This window comes from Elephas maximus, chromosome 26, assembly GCF_024166365.1.
Source record: "Elephas maximus indicus isolate mEleMax1 chromosome 26, mEleMax1 primary haplotype, whole genome shotgun sequence".
NCBI lineage: Eukaryota > Metazoa > Chordata > Mammalia > Proboscidea > Elephantidae > Elephas > Elephas maximus.
The window spans coordinates 34,620,928-34,643,606 of NC_064844.1; the positions used below are offsets into that span (position 1 = coordinate 34,620,928).

A 22,679-nucleotide genomic window follows, 5' to 3' on the forward strand; every position below is an offset into this window, starting at 1 on the left:
CACAGAGAGCAGTTGCACACTTAACCATTTGTGCCACAAAGGTCCTCATTACCAAACAGTAACATAGAAACAGGCCCCAGTAAGGGACAGAAGGTTCTTAAAATTACACATGCTCTCATGAATGTGCTACCTCCCTCAAGGACAGATAACTGCTTCTCCATACACAGAGTAATTCTAACACCCACCACCACCTCCCTATACATACAAATACACGCACATACATGTTTATTCTATATTCCTAGGATGTGAAATGAGCGTGGGCTTCGGAATCAGACACACCTAAAGTCAAATTCTAGCTCTGTAACCCAGAAGTTCATTACCAAGTCCAAGTTCATTCATGTGCAAGTACTCCCTTACTATGAGAGAATATGTTTTTGCTTTTGATTTGTTTGGCTTCTTTAGCCAAGAGAAATTGTTCCAAATGCCCAGGTACCCTGGAAACTGAGTATCATGTACCCAAGATTCTCCTCATTTTTATAATGCTTCCCTAGGAAACATGAGAGGTATCTGCAGCAAAGGCAGTTAATGGCATTTACATGGGTGATTGCTTAATAATTATTTGGTAAATTTTTCATTTATATTTTAGTTAATTTTCTGTGTGTACATTACATAGTACAATAAAAAATAATAAAACAAAATGTAAAAATACCTTCCTACCAGTTGTCATCCTCAGCAAAATGTATTTTCTACTAATCGTTAAAAATATGAACCTTTCTTCATGAACTCAACAGGATATGAGAGAAAAAATAATTTCCTATTCTGCATGTAATTTAGCACAAAATACTCTACTTCAAGTTAGCTAAGGACCTTTTTTTTTTTTTTTAAATAAAGAGAGCTCACATTTATTTCCAATGAAGCTTCTTTGATTAAAGAACAGGAAAAAAAATATTAAAATACCTTTAGGCAATTGTGATAAACCCATAAAACAAATCACACTTTCTAAGTAGATAATATAAATGAAAGTGATAGCCTTTTTAAAAGATCAAAAGAAACTCTATAATCTGACACCTTCATAATTTGTGATACTCCACATTCAGAAAAAAAAGGAAGAAAAGGGAATAACCTCAAACAAAAAGTCACTATTTATTACCTGTCAAAGAAAAGAATGAAAAGCTGAGAAATCAGAATGGAGTTACATGCCTAAATCAAATAAAAATCTGCTACATACCTTGATCAATACAGTATTCAGCAAGAGCAAAAAGCTGAGGTGAGCGCTCCTCAAGCAATTGCTGATGAATATTCACATATCTCAAAGTCCACCACGGCAAACTCTAGAAAAAGAAAGCACCATGTAAGCTGACATAAAAGAACACTTTGGGAAAAAAACTGCTTTTATATTAACTGAAGTTAATTTTCTGAAATAATTTTTTTTTACTTTCAGTAAGCTTACCCATCCACTGATAAGTCTTCATCAATAATACCTAAATCCACTTTTACATCTTCCACAAGGATAAAATCTTCCCTCCATTCTCTCAAAGTCTGTATTTTTAACCAGTTGGGCTTCCTGATGCCACTTCAAATTGACCATCTCCTTTAAAACGTCTGTTATAATGCTGTGGCATCCATCACTGCCATAATACAAGTACCAAGTCCTCCTGAGGGGATAATTTCCCTTCGTCTGAACTTCCAGCGTATTATTTGCACCTCTCTTTGCAAACACAAACCCTGGTGGCATAGTGGTTAAGAGCTACAGCTGCTAACAGAAAGGTCGACAGTTCGAATCCACCAGGTGTTCCTTGGAAACCCTATGGGGGCAGTTCTACCGTCCTACAGGGTCGCTATGAGTCAGAATCGACTCGACGGCAATGTGTTTGGTTTTGTCTTGTCTTTGCAAAGACATTTCACTGTATTTGTGCATGTCATCCCCCATTTATCCCACAAATGAGAGATTATGCCTGTATCCTTCTCAATGCAATGTACGTTGCACAAACTACATAATAAGAAAACACCCTGGATTTAGATATTCCCCAAAACTGGGAAGATCCCTCAACCTCCCTGTGTTTCATGTGAAACCTCTTCCATAAATCCCTCTTGTACTAACGTGGCTTTCTCTGAACTTCTACACTGTTCCTAGAAGTTAGCACCACATTGGTGTGTAACCCTACCTGGACCATGTATTTTTGAGAGGAGAGCCAGTATTTTATGCATTGTCTTAATTAATGCACAGGTTGAGAACATAGTAACTTCTATTCTCAGCTGCTTGTTCTCACTTAATCAATGCAAGCCAATACAGAAACATTCACAGCAATTGGGTGAAAGTCTCTCTTCTACTGCCGAACCCCTTCCTCTTCCACCAGAAAAAAATCCCTGACAAAGGTTTATATTCTTCTAGAACCTCTTCTATGCATTCACGTGTGTGTGTGTGTGTGTGTGTGTGTGTGTGTGATGAGAGGTATTAAATGTTTTTAATAGGCTCCTTAGAGTATTAAATATGATCATATGCTGAATCATCAAAATCAATTATAACTGTATTACCTTGAATTATATTACATGATGGTATACGAAACAAATTTTCCTTTTTTAAAAAACAACACACGTACTAGTAAAAGACCAACTAATCAAGTTTACTTGAACTAAATTTCATTTAATTAAGCAGTGAAACAGCCTGGTTCCCTTCTAACTACCCAAGGACAACTATTACCACAATGATGCAATACAAAAGAATTCTGCCTCTATGACAAAATCTATTCTAATCAGGAATGCTGTTTCCTCAGTCCATGTAAGGAAAGGTAGAATTATCTAAGAAAAAAAGTTTCATATCATTTTGAGTTTAATACCCTGAGGTATTGCCTCATTTTCATTCTTTCCTATCACTAAAGCAACGAAGTAAGTCTACATTTCAATTATCTGCCCCTTGCTCCTTGGAAACTCCATGGGGCAGTTCTACTCTATCCTATAGGGTCGCTGTGAGTTGGAATCCACTCGACAGCACTGGGTTTGGTTTTTATCTGCTGTTGCAATAAGTGAGTCAGGTCTGGCAGCAGACACTTTCCTTTTCTAGATACGGGAATTAAGATAGAGCCAGTCAAAGGGATTGCCCTTTTAAGAAAACATACTATATAAGGTCCTGAACTCTTATTAGACCTATAAATTAACACTTAACCCGAAGTCTTTACTTGAGGAGGAGGGGTAATGAAACAAATTTTTCTACTAGAAAATACAACTGCCTTTTTTTCCTTTGTGAAGAACTCCTTAGTAGAAAAATTGAGGCGTTATTAAAAAGAGAAACTCGACACCTTGTTTCAGATCATTTCTAGACCCTGTCTCCTGATTATAGCCATTATCACAGAATGTTCTGACTGAGAAGTCACACTAGTCAATAACCTCCTGGAAAGCAGGGCCATTAGTGTCCTCAAAAGGCATCCAATAAATGTTTACCAACATACTCCATTTTATAAATAAGGCAACTGATACTCAGAAAAATTAACTAGCATAAGGTCGCATGGCTGTTAAACGCCTCAGCCAGACAAACTCTGGTCTGATTTCAAAGCCAGGACTCTCTTCTCAACATTTATATATTACTTCTACTAGTCTACAGAGTTTACAGACTAGCGGGTAAGAGAGTGGGGGAATCATCTTCCTTTACAGTTCCCCAAATAAATGATATCATAATGAACAACTTTAGTATATTTCTTAGGAACCAAGCTATTCAAAAATTAATTTTAAAGATTAAAATTAACTTGAATAAGTATGTGCTGCTTCTTCATCATTTTATCTTCACTTATCAAAGAGCCATTTTTTAATATCACCATTGAAAGAATGATATACTAAAGACCCAAAGGAAAACACACTTCAGTAAAAGAATGTTTCAACTGAAAGGCAAGATTTCTCAACAGAATGTTTACATGGTGATGTACAACAAGAAAACAGGGTTTTAAGCAGAAGTAAAAAGTTCTTTAGCATCTGCCAAGAAATTCATATGACTCGTCTCTCCAACCCTGCAAAGTATGACATACACACCAGCAGTTTACATATTTATTCTCCTAAATTGTTGATAGTAATGTGTTTCTTTTTTCAAATGACACTTAACATACTTGCCGATGAAAATTTATGATGAACAAAAACTGTATCACTCGCTCACTAACGACCGTTAGTATCACGAGAAAGAAAATAATGTCATTTAGCAGCTTCTGCTTTGGTGATACTTTCTTTCGAGCCAAGTCCTAGTCTGTAAGGCCATTTAACTCAGACGATCTTGGGAAAAAATTTTATTCAAGCTAATGTCACTAAAAGATCAAAGATATACCAGCTGCTGCCGAGTCGATCAGACTCATGGCAACTACACGTGTATCACAGTAGAAATCTGCTCCACAGGGTTTTCAGTGGCTGGCTTTTCAGAAGTAGATTGCCAGGCCTTCCTTTTCAGGCACCTTTGGATGGACTTGAACCTCCAAACTTTCAGTTAGCAGCCAAGTGCTTTACCCATTCACACCACCCAGGGACTCTATCAAAGACAAGACTTCATACCTGCTAGGCCATTTTGAAACCCTTCCAGTACAAATGATCCCAAACCCTCTGGCTCTCATAAAAGTTGCAGACAGAGGCATCATTCCCCTTCTCATAAAAAAAAAAAAATTTTTTTTTTTTTTTTTACTTAACCTAAAATCAAATCACAATCTAAACTTTAAATGTTTAGGAAAATAAGCTTTTACACAATACAGACCAAAAAGTCTACATTTGGCCCATACTAATATCATGTTTTGTTTTGTTTTTTTTTAACTTTTCATCCAACAGTTAAAATTGGTAGATTTTTAAATCATTGAGAAAAAATCCAAAGAAGACTAATATTTCATGACATGTGAAAATCATATGAAATTCAAATTTTAGTGTCCATAAAAAAAGCTTTACAGGAAACCAGCCATGCCCATTTGTTTACATCTTATCTACAGCTGCTTTCATAGTTACAATTGCAGAGCTAGGAGTAGCTGTAACAAAAACTGCACACTGCACAGTGGACAACCTAATTTAGAAGCTCTTATTTTTCTAAGTGATTAAAAGTTTAGCAGAGTCTCAGACAAAGGTAATCCAAACACTCCTTGGATGTTCCAAGCTCAGGAGGCTAAAATCACATTCATCACCCCCTCCCATTCTTTTTGTCGATATCACCAGACTCCCAGGCTGGAACATCACGGTGTCATCTTTGATATCTCTCCCTATTTATCCCATATCCTATCAACTTCCTCCTCCTATTGAGTCTTTTGCTCCAATTCCTCTTGTATCTATTCTGGCTACCGTCAATCTTGTTCAACTGTTATTATTTCTCCCATTTATTTCATAATCCTCTTCCAACTGGTCTCCCAGTCTCCAATCTAACATTTTCATTGCCAACGTGCCAGTGCCACTCAAGTGCTCTTCCTGAAATCAGCTGTGATCCTTTCATATCCATCCTCAAAACCCTCCAAAGGCTTCCTGCTTCTCACTGAATACTCCAATCTTCTTACCAAAACTTTCAAGCTCCTACATGGACAGATAAACATTTCCAGCTGTGGTTAATACTAATTTCTTTCTTATATTTTATATCCAAAATAGTCTACCACTCATCCCCCATACCCACTATTTATGTGTCACTGTTCATACTGTTCCCTCTCATTGAAATGTTTTTCTTTCTTTCAACCCCCACTCCAATTCAGCACACCAACCTTAAAACGTTACTTAAATACCACTTAGTCTTTGAAGTCTTTCTTGATTTTCTAAATAAACATGATCTCTCTCCCACCTAAACCTCTGAAGCACTTTCTTTGCATTTGTTTTATGGTTTTTGTCACCTCCTAACGCAGATTTGCTTTCTGTGACTATGACTACTTCTGACTAATTTATATTCAATAAATGCCTTAGTAAATCCAACCCAAAAAAATGAAACAAGGTAGGACGTGAGCTGGAAAACAGTAAGATCGACTGCAAAAATGCTGTACTTCTGGCTGTTGTTCATTATCCTTATATGAAATTCATACAAACATATGAAAAGTGCTGAGACACCTGGATTTCCACATGCAGATAAATGAAGATAGACCCATACCTCACACCAAAAGGGATCAAAGACCTAAGTGTAAGAACTAAAACCATAAAACTCTTAGAACAAAACATAGGAGTAATGGTTCAGGACATAGTATTCAACAACAGATCCTTAGATATGACACCAAAAGCCAAGCAATAGAGGACAAAATAAACTGGATTTCATCAAAATGAAAAACTTCTGTACATCAAAGGACTTCATCAACAAAGTGAAGAGACAACCTAGACACTGGGAGAAAATACTTGGGAACCATATATCTGATGAAGGTTTAATATCCAGAATATATAAAGAACTACAACTCCAACAGCAAAAAGACAGACAACACAATAAAAAATGGGCAAAGGATCTGAACAGACATTTCACTGAAGATATACTAATGGCCAATAAGCACAAGAAAAAATGCTCAACATCATTAGTCATTAGGGAAATGAAAATGAAAACAAGACACCATTTCACCCCCACGAGGATAGCTATTATCAGAAAAATGAAAAATAACAAGCATTGGCAAGAATGTGGAGAAATTATAACACTGTTGACAGAACTGTAAAGTGATACAGCCACTGTGAAAAACAGTATGGCAGTTCCTCAAAGAGATAAACACATGACCTAGCAATTCCATTTTAGGTAAATACCCAAAAGAACTGCAAACAGGGATCAAACAGATATTTGCACACCAGTGTTCACTGCAGCATTATTCACAAAAGCCAAAAGGTAGAAATAACCTTTGGATGGTTAAATAACAACAGATGATGGATAAATAAAATGCAGTTATATACATACAATGAAATATTACTCTGCCATAAAGAGAAGTGAAATTTTGATACTTGCTAGGACATAGATGAACCTGGAAAAGTTTATGCTGAGTGAAATAAGTCAGATATAAAAGGATAAATATTCTAAGATCTCACTTATATGAAACATTCAAAATAGGCAAATGCTTACAGACCAAACTTTATTGTGGTTACTAGGGATGGGGGTGGTAGGAAGATATTACTTAAGGGGTACTGAGTTTCTATTAACAGCGATGAAAAAATTTAGAAACAGATTTTAGTAACGGTTGCACAGCATGGGAGAACATAATTAATGTCACTGAATTATACATGTAAAAATGGTTGAAATAGTAAATATATTGTTATATATATATTCATAACAAAAGTCTATGAAGGATTTGGGGGGGTTGGGTTTTTGTCCTTTTGTTTTTTATTTTTTTGTTGTGATAAATATATATTTCAATATTTTTACATGGACAATTCAGTCACATTAATGACACTCATCATGTTGTACAACCATCACTACTATCCGTCTTCAAATTTTTCCATCATCCTTACCAGAAGCTCAGTGCCCTCCACAAGCAATGATTCTCTCTTTCTCCCTTCCTCCCAACCTGGCAACCACCAATAAACTTTGGTCTCTGTGTATCTGTTATTCTAGATATTTCACATTAAGTGGGCTCACACAACATTTGTCCTTTTATGACTGACTTATTTCACTCCCCGTAATGTTTTTAAGGTTCATACATGCTGTAGCATGTATCAGGGCTTCATTTATGAAGAATGTTTTAAACGTGTATTTAGGATTCAGAGAATAAACATTTATACAAAGATTCTCAATATAATCTCATTTTATAGTAGATGAATCTCATGAGGGGAAAAAGTTTTTGCTTATTTTCATCAGAATTTAAAATTAAATACCTAGAAGAATACTTAGAAAACAAAATATACCAAGACATTGTCAGTATCACACCTACTGTCTGATGTTAACTAAGCACAAAAATCACACCTGCATATGACTCTCCATGGATCCTTTTCTTCCCTTACCTGAACAGCTGTCAGTTTATGTCTTACATTCACTAAGATAACTCGGGCTAATAACAGCAGGATAGGCTTCAAGGTCAGGCTGTAGGCTGATTCACCATCTAGAATGAGCAGACTGAGAACAATTGCATCCAACCCTTTGGCCTGAAAAAAAAAATGTGTTAAGGTAAGAGAATACAATTTAACAAAATATTAATCTTTATATGTCTTGTAATAATACCCTGATTTTCCAGTTAATTCAGTTTTGAAACAAAGGCATTAATCTATTACACAGCTGTTGACACTGGAGAGAATCATAATATTGCAAATGCCCCTAAAAAAAAATAGTTGCCATCAAGTCGACTCCAACTTATGGTAACCCCATATGTGTCAGAGTAGAACCATACTCCATGGGGCTTTCAATGGCTGATTTTTCAGACGTAGATTTTCAGGTCTTTCTTCCGAGGTGCCTCGGGGTGGAATCAAACCTCCAACCTTTTGGTTAGTAGCCAAACACATTCATCATTTGCACCACCCAGGGATTCCACAAATGCCCTTCGAGAGCTACAAATCCAGCCTGCCCTGACAGATGGCCATCCATCTGCTTGAACTTTAGAGAACAGAGAGCTCAAGAAAATACTAGCATTGAAGAGGCATCATCATTTCATAAATATATTTAAAACAAGATATTATCTCAATAACAAGCAGCCCTATGTTAAAATATTTATATTAGACACCTATTTTACTTACACTTTTTTTTTTTTTGCTAACTGACCAACATCACTGGTCATTAGGGAAATGAAAACGAGACGCCATTTCACCCCAACTAGGATAGCTATTATCAGAAAAATGAAAAATAACAAGCGTTGGCAAGAATGTGGAGAAATTGCAACATTGTTGACAGAACTGTAAAGTGATACAGCCACTGTGGAAAACAGTATTTCTCCACATTCTTGCCATACTGTTTTATTGTGTTGTCTGTCTTTTTGCTGTTGGAGTTGTAGTTCTTTATATATTCTGGATATTAAACAGGGATTACAACAGAGGGTCCTGGACAGAGCAGGAAAAAAATGTAGAATGAAACCCAAATTTACATACACATGAAAAAAAAAAAAAAACAGACTGTCAAATGGATTGAATTATGTTCCCCAAAAAATCTGTGCATCGATTTGTTTGGGCCATGATTCCTGGTATTGTGTCATTTTTCTATATGTCGTAAATCCTGCCTCTATGATGTTAATGAGGTTGGATGGGCTGCAGCTGTGTTGGTGAGGCAGGACTCAACCTACAAGATTAGATTGTGTCTTGAGGCAATCTCTTCAGATATAAAAGAGAAAAGCAAGCAGAGAGACGGGGTATCTCATACCACCAAGAAAGCAGCAGCAGGAGCAGAGTGCGTCCTTTGGACCCAGGGTCCCTGCGCCTGAGAAGATCCTCGACCAGGGGAAGACTGAGGACAAGGACCTACCTCCAGAGCCAACAGAAAGAAAGCCATCCCCTGGAGCTGATGCCCTGAATTTGGACTTGTAACCTACTAGATTGTGAGAGAATAAATTTCTCTTTATTAAAGCCCTCCATTTGTGGTATTTCTGTTACAGTAACACTAGATGACTAGGATACAGACTTACTGGTCTGACAGAGACTAGAGGAATCTCTCCAACTATGGACCCCGGGCACCCTGCTAACTCAGAACCAAAGTCACTCCCGAAGTCCACCTTTCAGCCAAAGATAAGACAGGCATATGAAACAAACAATAACACACATGAGGAACATACTTCTTAGTTCAATCAGGTACAGGAGACCTAATAGGCAACACCTGCCCAAAAGCAAAGAAGAGAAGGCAGAAGGGACAGGAAAATTGGACAAATAAAGACAGAAAATCCAGAGTAGAAAGGGGGAGAGTGCTGACACATTGCAGGGATGCAACCAATGTCACAAAACAATTTGTGTATAAATTTTTGAAGGAGAAACTAATTTGTGCTGTAAACTTTCACCCCAAAACACAATAAAATTAAAAACAAAAAAGCATGTCTGCTCCATAGTTCCTATCAAGCCAAACAATCAACCAGGTCTTACGTTATCAAATGCTGAGTAGGCACACAACCACGGACCAGAGTGAAGAGAATATTGCAAAAAAAGAAAATGATGTCTTTGAAAAATCCACTCCTCTGCTGAGCAGATTTTATACAATGGCCAAGATACCTGTGTTTCTTACCTGTGGAATATAGAATTTTAACAGCTGCCACAATGGGGAAAGCAAAGCCATTAGGAACACAGGCTTTAATATCATAGACTCAGCACAGTGTTCTTCTCTACCTCTTATCATCTGTGGGCTGGCACAAATTTTTAACTGAAGTCTCACTTTCATCGTCTATAAAATGGGATAAGACAACATGTACCTCCTAAGTTTCTTATAACGATTGAAAGAAATAATCCAGTAGTGCCCACACACAACCCAATACTTTGTTGAATGTGGTCAATAAAAGAAGAAAATAACTGTTAGTTCATGCTTTGTCCTACCTTCATCACTGAGAAATATAATAGAGGAAAATAAAGACTTAACATAAATTACCACCACCAAACTGCAAGTAAAGCCCATCATTATCTCTGCTAAGGGCAAAAGAAATTTACAAAACAAAAACTTAGGAACCATTTTGAAGTTATTACAACTGCCTAGATGTTAGAAGGAAACACGTCCTTAAAAACACTACACAGAACTCAGTGCCTAAACAGACAATACAGCCCAGACTCAAACAAATGTTCTTCCCACAAAACCACCCTGCTTTCCTTCAAAAGTCTCTACCTTATCCTTGCCCCTCAAAAAGGCCCAAGGCTGTGCCAAACATCAGGAGGTCCTCAAAGACAGGGTCAGAATGACTTCCAGCATTCTGCCTGGCACAACTATATTATGGTGGTATGCGTAGCTAAGATACAGATTCTAGGAGAGGATCTGGTTGAGGGACGAATATCATCATGAGTTCGGTCTTGGGTGGAAACCCTGGTGGTGTAGTGGTTAAGTGCTACGGCTGCTAACCAAAGGGTCGGTAGTTCGAATCTGCCAGGCACTCCTTGGAAACTCTATGGGGCAGTTCTACTCTGTCCTATAGGGTCACTATGAGTCGGAATCGACTCGACGGCACTGGGTTTGGTTTGGTTTTGGTTTCAGTCTTGGGCAGAATGAGCCTATGGTACCTTGGAGACCTTCAGGTGAAGATACTAAATACACAAATGAATATACTGATACAGGAACTCAGAGAAAATTCTCCTACAATCTGAGAGAAGGACCTGCTTAACGTGCCTCAACTGGACCTACAGACTCATCAAATCATCTTGTAAACTTAGAATAATAGAACAACTCAAACCAAACTGGTGAGGCACAACAAGATACAAGACATGCCATTAAGAAACAGTCCTGGAGGGTAAGCCAACATGGCACTACAGACAGAAGCACCACGCCATCCCTCTGCAGCAAAAACTCAAAAAATTAAGTAAAAAAGATACAAACGTCAATACTGGAACCCTAAATACCAAATAAAGGAATAAAGAACTCAGTGAAGCACCAAATGGAATAAAAGACTGACAGAGAACGAGACAGAAATTAAAGGAATACATAAAAACCAAACAAAACTTTAAAGAATTATTAAAGGGAGTCCTTCAATTTGAGAAGCAACGTCAGACAACAACGTGAATCCACCACATAAGACAGAGTCAAATACCAACCTAGATAATGAACTCGCACAAATAAAACAAAACTAAAAAATTTACAACAGGGAACCAGAGATGTCAATCTGTACAGGATAAAAACATCACAACAATAAAAGAGGGAACAAATGGTAGAGGTATAGAACTTTCAAACAGAGAGGAAGTCAAGGAGTTATCAAGTAATAAAAGACTGGTTCAAACTTAGGAAAGGGGCAGTAAATTTCAAGGTAACAGCAAAGAAAGGTAACAAACCTACTCATCAAAATAAAGAAGAAAAAAATAAAGTCTCAGCAAACAAAATCTATAAAAACTAAAGACACAAATAAATAAATAAAAGGAATTCAGCACAGAAGAGTAAGGGGAACAAAGAAAAGTCAGCAAAAATCAAACCAAATTATAAGAAATGCTAAAGGAAGTCCTCTAGTTAGAAAATCAATAACATCAGATACCAACCCAAGACTAGAACACAAGACAGAATAACCGGATATCAACCCAGACAGGGAAATCACAAACATAAATCAAAGCTAAAACACGCAAAACAGGGAAACACAGACTTCATTACGTAAAAGATGACAACAATAAAACAAAAAAGAGGGACAGAAAATATAGTAACAGATCTTTCATATGTAGAGGAAGTCAAGGCATATAAAGAAATAAAAGATTGGTTTAAACCTAGAAAATAGGCGTAAATATTTAAGTAACCACGAAGGAAACTAACAATCCTATACATCAAAATAAAATACAAGAAAAACATAAACAAATAAAGGGCACCCAGATTAGTAAGGAAAAAGTAAAAGTACCTCCATTTGCAGGTAACATGATCTTATACACAGAAAACCCTCAGGAATTCTCAAGAAAACTCCTGAAACTAATAGAAGAGTGTAGTAGAGTATCAGGATACAAAATAAACATACAGAAATCAGCTGGATTCCTCTACATCAACAAAAAGAACATCAAAGAGGAAATCACCAAATCAATACTATTTACAACAGCCCCCAAGAAGATAAAATACTTAGAAATAAATCTTACCAGAGAGGTAAAAGATATATACAAAGAAAACTACAAGACGCTATTGCAAGAAACCAAAAGAGACCTACACAAGTAGAAAAACATACCTTCCTCACAGATAGGAAAACTTAACATTATAAAAATGTCTATTCTATCCAAACTGATTTATAGATACAATGCAATTCCGATCCAAATTCCAATGACATGTTTTAATGAGATGGAGAAACAAATCACCAACTTCATATGGAAGGGAAAGAGGCCCCGGATAAGTAAAGCATTACTGAAAAAAGAATAATAAAGTGGGAGGCCTCACAGTACCTGATTTTAAAACATATTATATCGCCACAGTAGTCAAAACAGCCTCGTACTGGTACAACAACAGATACATAGACCAATGGAACAGAATTGGGAATCTGGACACAAATCCATCCACATATGAGTAGCTGATAATGACAAAGGCCCAAAGTCTGTTAAATGGGGAAAAGACACTCTTTTTAACAAACACTGCTGGCATAACTGGATATTTATCTGCAAAAAAATGAAACAAGGCTCATATCTCACACCATGCACAAAAACTAACTCAAAATGGATCAAAGACCTAAATACAAAATCTAAAACAATAAAGATCATGGAAGAAAAAATAGGGACAATGCTAGAAGCCATAATACATGGGATAAACAGTACATGAAACATTACCAACAATGCAGAAGGGAAACTAGGTATCTGGGAGCTCCTAAAAATCAAACACATATGCTCATCCAAAGACTTCACCAAAAGAGTAAAAAGGTTACCTACAGACCAGGAACAAGTTTTGAGCTATGACATTTCCAGTCAGCACCTGATCTCTAAAATCTACATGATACTAAGAAATCTGAACTACAAAAAGACAAATAACCCAATTAAAAAATGGGCAAAAGATATGTACAGGCACTTCACTAAAGAAGACATTCTGGTAGCTAACAGATACATGAGGAAATGCTCACGATCATTAGCCATTAGAGAAATGCAAAGTAAACCTACAGTGAGATTCCATCTCACTCCAACAAGGCTGGCATTAATCCAAAAACACAAAATTATAAACGTTGGCGATGTAGAGACACCAGAACACTTATACACTACTAGTGGGAATGTCAAATGGTACAGCCACTTTGGAAATCGATTTGGCACTTCCTTAAAAAGTTAGAAATAGAACTCCCATACAATCCAGCAATCCCACTCCTGGGACTATATCCTAGAGCAATAAGAGCCATAACAAGAACAGATATATGAACACCCATGTTCATTGCAGTACTGTTTACAATAGCAAAAAGATGGCAGTAACCAAGGTGCCCATCAACAGATGAACGGGTAAATAAATTATAGTATATTCACACAATGGAAGACTAAGCATCAATAAAGAATAGTGAGGAATCTGTGAAACATTTCATAACATGGAGGAACCTGGAAGGCATTATGCTGAGTGAAATTAGTCAGCTGCAAAAGGAACATATTGTTTAAAACCACTATTATAAGAATTCGAGAAATAGTTTAAACAGAGAAGAAAGTATTCTTTGATGGTTATGAGAGAAGGAAGGGAGGGAGGGAGTATTCACTAATTAGACAGTATATAAGAACTATTTTAGGTGAGGGGAAAGACAACACACAATACAGGAGAGGTCAGCACACTGGACTAAACCAAAAGCAAAGCAGTTTCCTGAATAAACAGAATGCTTCAAAGGCCAGCGTAGCCGGGGCGGGCCTTTAGGGACCATGGTTTTGGGGGACATCTAAGTCAACTGGCATAAGAAAATCTATTAAGAAAACATTCTGCATCCCACTTTGGAGGGTGGCGTCTGGGGTCTTAAACCCTAGCAAGCAGCCATCTAAGATGCATCAATGGATCTCAACCCACCTGGAGCAAATGAGAATGAAGAACACCAAAGATACAAGGTAATTATGAGCTCAAGAGACAGGAAGGGGCACATACCCCAGAGACTACATCAGCCTGAGACCAGAGGAACTAGATGGTGCCTAGCTACAACCAATGACTTCCCTGACAGGGAACACAACAGAGAACTCCTGAGGGAGCAGGAGAGCAGTGGGATGCAGGCCCCAAATTCTCATAAAAAGACCAGACTTAATGGTCTGTCTGAGACTAGAAGGACCCCAGTGATCATGGTCCCCAGCCCTTCTGTTAGCCCAAGACATGAACCATTCCCAAAGCCAACTCTTCAGACAGGGATTGGACTGGACAATGGGATGGAAAATGATACTGGTAAAGAATGAGCTTCTTGGATCAAGTAGACACATAAGACTATGTGGGCAGCTCATGTCTGGAGGGGAGATGATAGGGCAGAGGGGTCAGAAGCTGGCCAAAGGGACATGAAAAGAGAGAGTGGAGGAAAGGAGTGTGCTGTCTCATTAGGGGGAGATCAATAAGAAGCGTATAGCAAGATGCTTATAAATTTTTGTATGAGAGTCTGGCTTGATTTGTAAACTTTCACTAAAGCACAGTAAAAATAGAAAAGATAAATAAACAGAGAAGAAAATGTTCTTTGATGGTTACAAGACGAGGGAGGGAGGAAAGAAGGAAGAGTAGTTTTCACTAATTAGATAGTAGATAAAAACTAAGTGAAGGGAAAGACAACCCACAGTACAGGAGAGGTCAGCACAACTGGACTAAGCCAAAAACAAAGAAGTGTCCCGAATAAACTGAATGCTTCAAAGGCCAGCGTAGCAGGGGCGGTAGTTTGGGACCATGGTTTCAGGGAATATCTAAGTCAATTGGCATAATAAAATCTACTAAGATAACATTCTGCATCTCACTTTGGAGAGTGGAGTCTGGGGTCTTAAACGCTAGCAAGAAGCCATCTAAGATGCACCAATTGGTCTCAAGCCTCCTGGAGCAAAGGAGAATGAAGAATACCAAAGACACACGGTAATTATGAGCCCAAGAGACAGAAAGGGCCACATAAACCAGAGACTTCATCAGCCTGAGACCAGAAGAACTAGATGGTGCTGGGCTACAACCAATCACTTCTCTGACAGGGAGTACAACAGAGAACCCCAGAGGGAGCAGGAGAGCAGTGGGATGCAGACCCCAAATTCCTGTAAAAAGACCAGACTTAATGGTCTGACTGAGACTAGAAGGACCCCGGTGGTCATGGTACCCAGACCTTCTGTTAGCCCAAGACATGAACCGTTCCCAAAGCCAACTCTTCAGACAGTGGGATAGAAAATGATACTGGTGAAGAGTGGGCTTCTTGGGTCAAGCAGATGCATGAGACTATGTTGGCATCTCCTGTCCGGAGGGGAGATAGGAGGGCAGAGGAGGTCAGAAGCTGGCTGAATGGACAACAAAACAAAGAGTGGAAGGGAGGAATGTGCTGTCTCATTGAGGGGAGAGCAATTAGGAGTATATAGCAAGGTTTGTATAAATTTTTGTATGAGAGCCTAACTTGATTTGTAAACTTTCACTTAAAGCACAATAAAAATTAAAAAAAAAAAAAAAAAGAATGAACACAATAATAACTATATATGATGTTCAAGAAGCATACCTCATTGAATTGCTGGAATAAAACAGATGGCAAAAAATCCTGAGGGTGTAAGTCAACAGGAGGCCCAGTCCAGTTACTCTGAACAAAAAGTTGCAAACTGCTCACACCAAGTAGGAATATCAGCTTCTGTCTGCATGAAAGAATGGTTAAAGAAATGAATATGAAAAATTACCACTGTATAACCTCAAACATACTATTTCATTTCAGTTTTATTAAATATAAGAAAAAAAAACTAATATTGTTGAGACAATCCTAGAGTATTACAAAAAAAAAAAAATTCTGAAACCTAAACAATTTAGGTCTACACTGCCCAATATGGTAACCATGAGCCATACATGGCTCTTTAAATCTATACCAATTAAAATTAATAAAATTAAAAATTCAGCCCTTCAGTTACACTGTCCACATTTCAAGTACTCAATAGCCACATATGGCTAGTGGCTACCATGTTGGACAGTATATGTACAGAACACTTCCATCATCCCAGAAATTACTCTTAGACAGCACTGGTTTAGGTCCTAATCAGGCACCTGTAACTTTTCTTACATTGTATTTAACAGCTCTGAAACTGTAAAAATATGTATAAAAAGTGATTTTATACAAAAGAAAACAATAAAGTTACCACCATTTTACTCTTCTTGTTAAACCAAGTGCTAGAACAAAAAGACCCCCAGATATTTTAACTGAACATGTTTTAACAGAGGGTGGACAAACTTATTCTGTAAATGGGCAGATATTAAATATTTTAGGCGTTGCAGATCACATACTCTCTTTCACATAAGCTCCTTTGTTATTGGTTTTTGGTTTTTTTTTTTCCCCAACCCTTTAAAAACGTACGAGCCATTCTTCACCATTCTGCACAGGCCATAACTTGTCAAATTTTGGTTTAAGACATAAATCCTGAAGAGAAAGTAACAGTAGTCACCATCTTCTCTTCTAACCCTTACCTCCAAAGAGATCTGAAGGAAAAAAAATCAAACCCACAAGGCTATGGGAGCTGGAAAGTAAAGCTCTGGATGCAGTGCAACCAAGAGCAGAGGCAAGACTGAGCAGCATTAGAGAACACAGGTAACAAAAGAACCTATTTGTAGTTAGAAGTTAGAAACTTAGAGAAAACAGGTGTGCAGCAAGATCTTAAAGCCTTAGTATTAAGTATTCTAACTAAAAACCAAATTCTTGAGGTGAATTGAGAACACAGTCCAATTTTCAAATACCTCAAAATGAGGTACCTGAAATGTCTTTTCTCAGCCCTACGCAGCACACTGGAATTCTGACCTACCAGTGAATAATGCATCTGTGGGTACATGTGTATGTTTTAATGGGCATCCACAAGGCTAACTGCTATGAGAGTGCACATATATCACAGAACAACATAAGAATGAGGAATAACATTGCAGGACTGTAAACTAGCCATAAACCAGTAAAATGAAAAAGGAATGATATTAATTTTTTTTAATAATAGGAAACGCTTACAGTAACATTCTGATGTCTCTGAGTGGTACAAATGACTAACATGCTCAGCTGCTAACTAAGAGGGAGTTGGAGTCCATTCGGAGGCACTCAGGAAGAAAGACCAGGCTATTTACTTCTGAAAAACTCAGCCATTGAAAACTCTGTGGAGCGCAGGTCTGCTCTGACACATACGAGGTCGCCACGCTTCGGAGTTGACTCGACAGCAGCTGGTAACTGTTATAGTAACATTCTGTTGCGAACTCCTTAAGGATATGGTTGTGTCTTATTCATTCACAGCCTCAACACCTTATACAGTGGTTGGTTTATTTACTAAAGGACTAAATGAAGCCATTCCCTACAAATAATGGTTAAACAAAATTGCAATCACGGTAAAGATAATTAAAACTTGACGTGGATACAAGAGAGAGTGGAGGAGAGAAAGAGGTATGTTAAAAAATTTACAACAGTCAAAAATAAGGCACTGAAAGACAGGTTTCACTGCTGTGTAAGTACCCACTATACTTAGCACTATAAAATTATATAAACTACATAAAACTAGTTGCTGTAGAGCCGATTTCGACTCATAGCAACCCTACAGGGCAGAGTAGAACTGCCCCATAGGATTTCTGAGGCTATAAATATGGAAGCAGACTGCCACATTTTTCTCCCACGGAGCGGCTGGTGGGTTCAAACTGCCAATCTTCGATTAGCAGCCCAACGCTTTAACCACTGCGCCACCAGGGCTCCTCAAACTACATAAACCAAGGAATTAATTCTCTAATATCTAGAAAGATAATAACCAAAACATAATAAAAGTATTTACAAGTATCACTCAGCAACCCAGAAATAACAAGATTGATAGTGTATGTTTTCAAGTTCAAAGGAAATAAGGTCTAAACTTTTGCCTGTGGCTAAAATCTACCCATGAGACCTAAACATCTGGAGGCTTACTACATTAGCAGTTGTTGTTGTTAGGTGCCGTAAAGTCGCTTCCGACTCATAGTGACCCTAAACACAAAAGAACAAAACACTGCCCAGTCCTGCACCATCCTCACAATTGTTGTTATGTTGCAGCCACTGTCTCAATCTATCTCCTCGAGGATCTTGCTCTTTTTTGCTGACCAAGCATGATGTCCTTCTCCAGGGACTGGTCCCTCCTGATAACATGTCCGAAGTACATGAGACGAAGTCTCGCCTCCTTGCTTCTAAGCACCATTCTGGCAGTACTTCTTCCAGGACAGATTGTTCTTCTGGCAGTCCACGGTATATTCGATATTCTTTGCCGGCACCATAATTCATTTGAATTATTTGAATTATGGTGTTGTATTGGCAGTTGGAAACCCTGGTGGCATGGTCGTTAAGTGCTATGGCTGCTAATCAAGGGGTAAGCAGTTCAAATCCGCCAGGCGCTCCTTGGAAACTCTATGGGGCAGTTCTACTCTGTCCTATAGGGTCACTATGAGTTGGAATCAACTCAGTGGCACTGGGTGTGGTTTGGGTTTGGTGTTAGCAGTTACCACTCTCTTATACGCCCAGTCTCATGTGTGAAACCCTCATATCCTCTACCACTTTAATCTTTAATTCTGGATGGACCTCTGGGCAGAACTTTTTGCACAGATTACTTGGTATATCATGAGTGTTGAATAAATGTAAAGTCAGCTTTTCAACAACCACTAAAATCAATGCCATACACTGTCAAAGCACTATTAAATGCATTCAGAATATGTTTTTCTATGCAATTTTCAAATAAAATACTACCTTTCACTTTTCTCCAAATCTGCTGAATAATCCAGGAATGTTTCTATCTGCTTTTCCAGGTAGCTATCAATCCTTTCTTCAGCCATCATCATTGGATTAAAGATACTTTGAGTCGTTGAATTTAAGAATATGGCCTCATAGCTCCCTTCTAGCAGCAGCTGTAGGAAAGATCCACTCTCTATAATAGAAAGAATTAGTCCAATAATCCAGAAGAACATTTTTTTCATACTGTGCAACAACAAACCAAAAAAACCAAACCCAGTGCCATTAAGTAAATTCCAACTCATAGCGACCCTATATTATTAGGTAAATCTGACATTTTAGTAGGCGATACATATGTATATATACATACATAAAACATTACCTCTTCTAGAATTAAGAGCTTACCCATAATGACCAGTAAGGGGGGAGTCAGACCCAGGAATAATATCCCTCATTGGTAAGCATTATAGCCCTTCTGGAAAAGTCACAAAGATTCCTCCTGACAAGAGGAAAGTGTCCTTACCCAGGTTCCAAGACCTTCGACAATCTGACTCCTCTTATCCACATTATTCTGCCTCATGAAATCACTCCAAGTGTGCTGGTTTACTCGTCCCCCCCCTCCCAATTATCTATGCACATTCCCACTTGGACACCTTTTCACTTCAGATTTCTCCTGTTCAACTCTTCTCCACTTGTCAGCTTTAGCCCGATACTTCCATGAAACTTTTCCAGACGCCACCATTGCCTTCAGAAACTGACACCCTCCTAAAGTACCTATTACACACACACACACACAGAGCACTTACATTCTGTCCTAAATTGCTATTTCTCTCCTGGGTCCAGCCTAAATCCCACAAACCGTCCTTATACCCCACTTATAAATGTGCCTTTTAACTCTTTACCCGGGAAATGTGCACTGAACACAAGAATTATACCTTTGCTCCTTTGTTTCAACTTTTTTTCTGTTTACCATCTGTGTAACTTTGGATAAATTACTTAGCCAATCTGTACCTATATGTCTTCATCTGCAAAATGCGGATTAGAGGTACTACCTACCTCACACAGATATTATGAGGTTTAAATGACTAGATACATATTAAGCACTCCGAAGAGTAACTCACATCGCTATAAACCAAAAAACCCAGTGCTGTCGAGTCGATTCCGACTCACAGCGACCCTATAGGATAGACATCGCTATAGTTATTGCCAAATCTGGGTGGTGAGAAGTTCTGGGTAAAAACACTGTAGGAGCCTGTGGACCACGCCCACCACGTCAAGGACCCAACTCCAGAACCCGTTGCCGCGAAGTAGATGTCGACTCATCCTGACCCCATAGGGCAGGGTAGAACTGCCCCATAGGGTTTTCAAGGAGTGGCTGGTGGATTCCAACTGCCGACCTTTCGGTTAGCAGCCGAGTTCTTAACCACAGCGCAACCAGGCCTCGGTCAGAGAAAAAAAAAAAAAGGAACCAGAACCCAGCCACCCGCAACCCCTCCTACTCACAGCCCCCACGCTGGTCTAAGTCCCTGACAGGTGGGCCTCTCTTACCTGAGCCCAAGATCCCCTCCTGCTTCCACTGCTGTCGCTCAGACTCAGTGGAGAAGCCCCTCAGAATTGCCTGCTCCGGAGCCCACATCTCCCCGGACATCGCTGCAGCCAAGAGCGGCTCCTATGAGGGTCGCGTAGGATTCAACAAAAGAAAGTGAAAGGAGTAGGGTGCAAACACGCCAAGTCTAGAGGCGACAATTACTGTAAATACATACACAGGGCTAAAACCCCATGTGCACGTACCGACACAAGGAGGCAGCCATGACAGCAGCGCGGGGAACCCTGGGAAAAACTGACGGACTCCCGACTTCCGCCGGGGAAATGGACCCGTTCTCAGGGCTACTGAGCATGCCCAGTGCGCAGGCCCCACTCGGGCGGGGGGGGAGTGGGTGGAGTTGAGTGGGGCAATGGCGCACAGGGTGCCTGGGTACCGGGCGCTGCCGAAAGCTGTTAACGTGGAGGAACCCGGAGGTTTGAAACCCTTTGCCATGGAGTTAATTCCAAATAAAAAGGGCCTTTTTTGAATAAGGACCTTTTAGGAAAAAGTAAGAACTGCCTATAGGGTTTCCAAGGAGCGGCTGGGTAGATTTGAACTGCCAACCTTTGCCAAACCCCTTTCCCATCGAGTGGATTCCCACTCATAGCGACCGTATAGGACAGAGTAGAATGGCCCCAGAGGGTTTTCAAGGGTGTAATTCTTTAGGGAAGCAGTCTGCCACATCTTTCTCCCCTGCAGCGGCTAGTGGGTTTGAACCTCCTACGTTTCCGTTAGCAGCCAAGACCTTTAACCACTGCACCATCCGGGCTCCTTTAGACCAAGCACTGGGCTTAAAATGCAGCTCAAAAGGGAAGTCCTGGCCAACAGCAGTTAGTAGGTGGGTCTGGAGACTGCCGTAATCCTTGTTCTCACAAATGCACACGAGCTCTATGACCCAACATTTTGGGAAGCTTTTCAGGGAGTTAGAAATCCCCTCAAGTGGAGTCGTGAGCAGGTTAAGAACTTCCTCAGTGTAGAATTAAAATGAATTAAAGCATAAGAAAACTGTCTGGTTTTGACACTGCCACTACGGAAATAATGATTGAAGGGAAATCTGGCCTGGCTGGTGCATAGAGAAGTTTCTGGAGCACACTCTGAACCCTGCAGGAGACCTCCAAGGTGGAAACAAGAAAATCTCCAAGGGGGCAAACTAGCCACTTCTGCGTGCTTGCTTGCTGCTGAGCAAAGAGCTCTTGCCTTATTCTCACTTCCTCTCACTTTCATAACAGCACTCCCATAAGAAGAGCAGGGCTCTGAGCAGGTCACTCCTACAGCTAGGACTTGGCAGGACGGGAATTAGTCTTCAGTTTTGCCCCAGTCACTTGACTGCAAAGCCTGCACACTGCGTAGGCCGTTCAAGATGTAAGAGAAAGCTGCAGGGCGATACTGATACCACAGGATTCTTGGAAGAATTCATGATGACAGCTATCTAAAACAGCCCAGCAAAGTACCCTGCTCCAAGAAGGAAGCTAAACTATTCTTAATTTCCTTTCTTCCTCTGTAACCAGAGTTGAGGAAAGGGGTACTGCCAGTTCAAACACTGCCAGCAGATGCAAAAGGAAGCGAGACCTGAGCTGTGGGTGAATAAAAGCAGATGCTCTAGAAGGTCTTCTCACTGAGAATTCATTAACAGCTGTTTATGCAGGGAATAATATTTGATCATTTTGTACATTTATTTTTGTAAGCACAAAATTCAGTGCTGCTTAAACTATTTGACAGTTGTTAAGATCAGTCTGGTGGATTGATTAAGATGGTGGGAGACCTGGTGGTGCAGTGATTAAGAGTTACGCTGCTAACCAAAGTGTCAAACCGTCCAGAAACTCTGCAGGAGTAAAGAAGAACTGGTGACC

General features: G+C 39.2%; 1 protein-coding gene across 4 annotated transcripts in view; it reads right to left on the minus strand.

Annotated features, from left to right (window-relative positions):
- The window catches only part of TTC27 (tetratricopeptide repeat domain 27), a 291,976-nt gene extending 270,895 nt beyond the window's left edge, over nt 1-21,081 (minus strand). Inside the window, exons 1-7 of one of the 4 annotated variants that reach the window (XM_049870397.1) lie at nt 21,036-21,081; nt 20,793-20,913; nt 19,263-19,440; nt 16,053-16,182; nt 10,022-10,177; nt 7,831-7,971; nt 1,169-1,271 (exon numbers count right to left, since the gene is read on the minus strand). In XM_049870397.1, the coding sequence (XP_049726354.1) occupies nt 1,169-1,271; nt 7,831-7,971; nt 10,022-10,177; nt 16,053-16,182; nt 19,263-19,440; nt 20,793-20,892 (808 nt within the window). In that variant the 5' untranslated portion in view covers nt 20,893-20,913; nt 21,036-21,081. Of the gene's footprint in view, nt 1-1,168; nt 1,272-7,830; nt 7,972-10,021; nt 10,178-16,052; nt 16,183-19,262; nt 19,441-20,792 lie in introns of those variants that run through there. The other 3 variants (XM_049870399.1, XM_049870400.1, XM_049870398.1) reach the window with 3 other exon arrangements.
- Nucleotides 21,082-22,679: the final 1,598 nt, after the last annotated feature.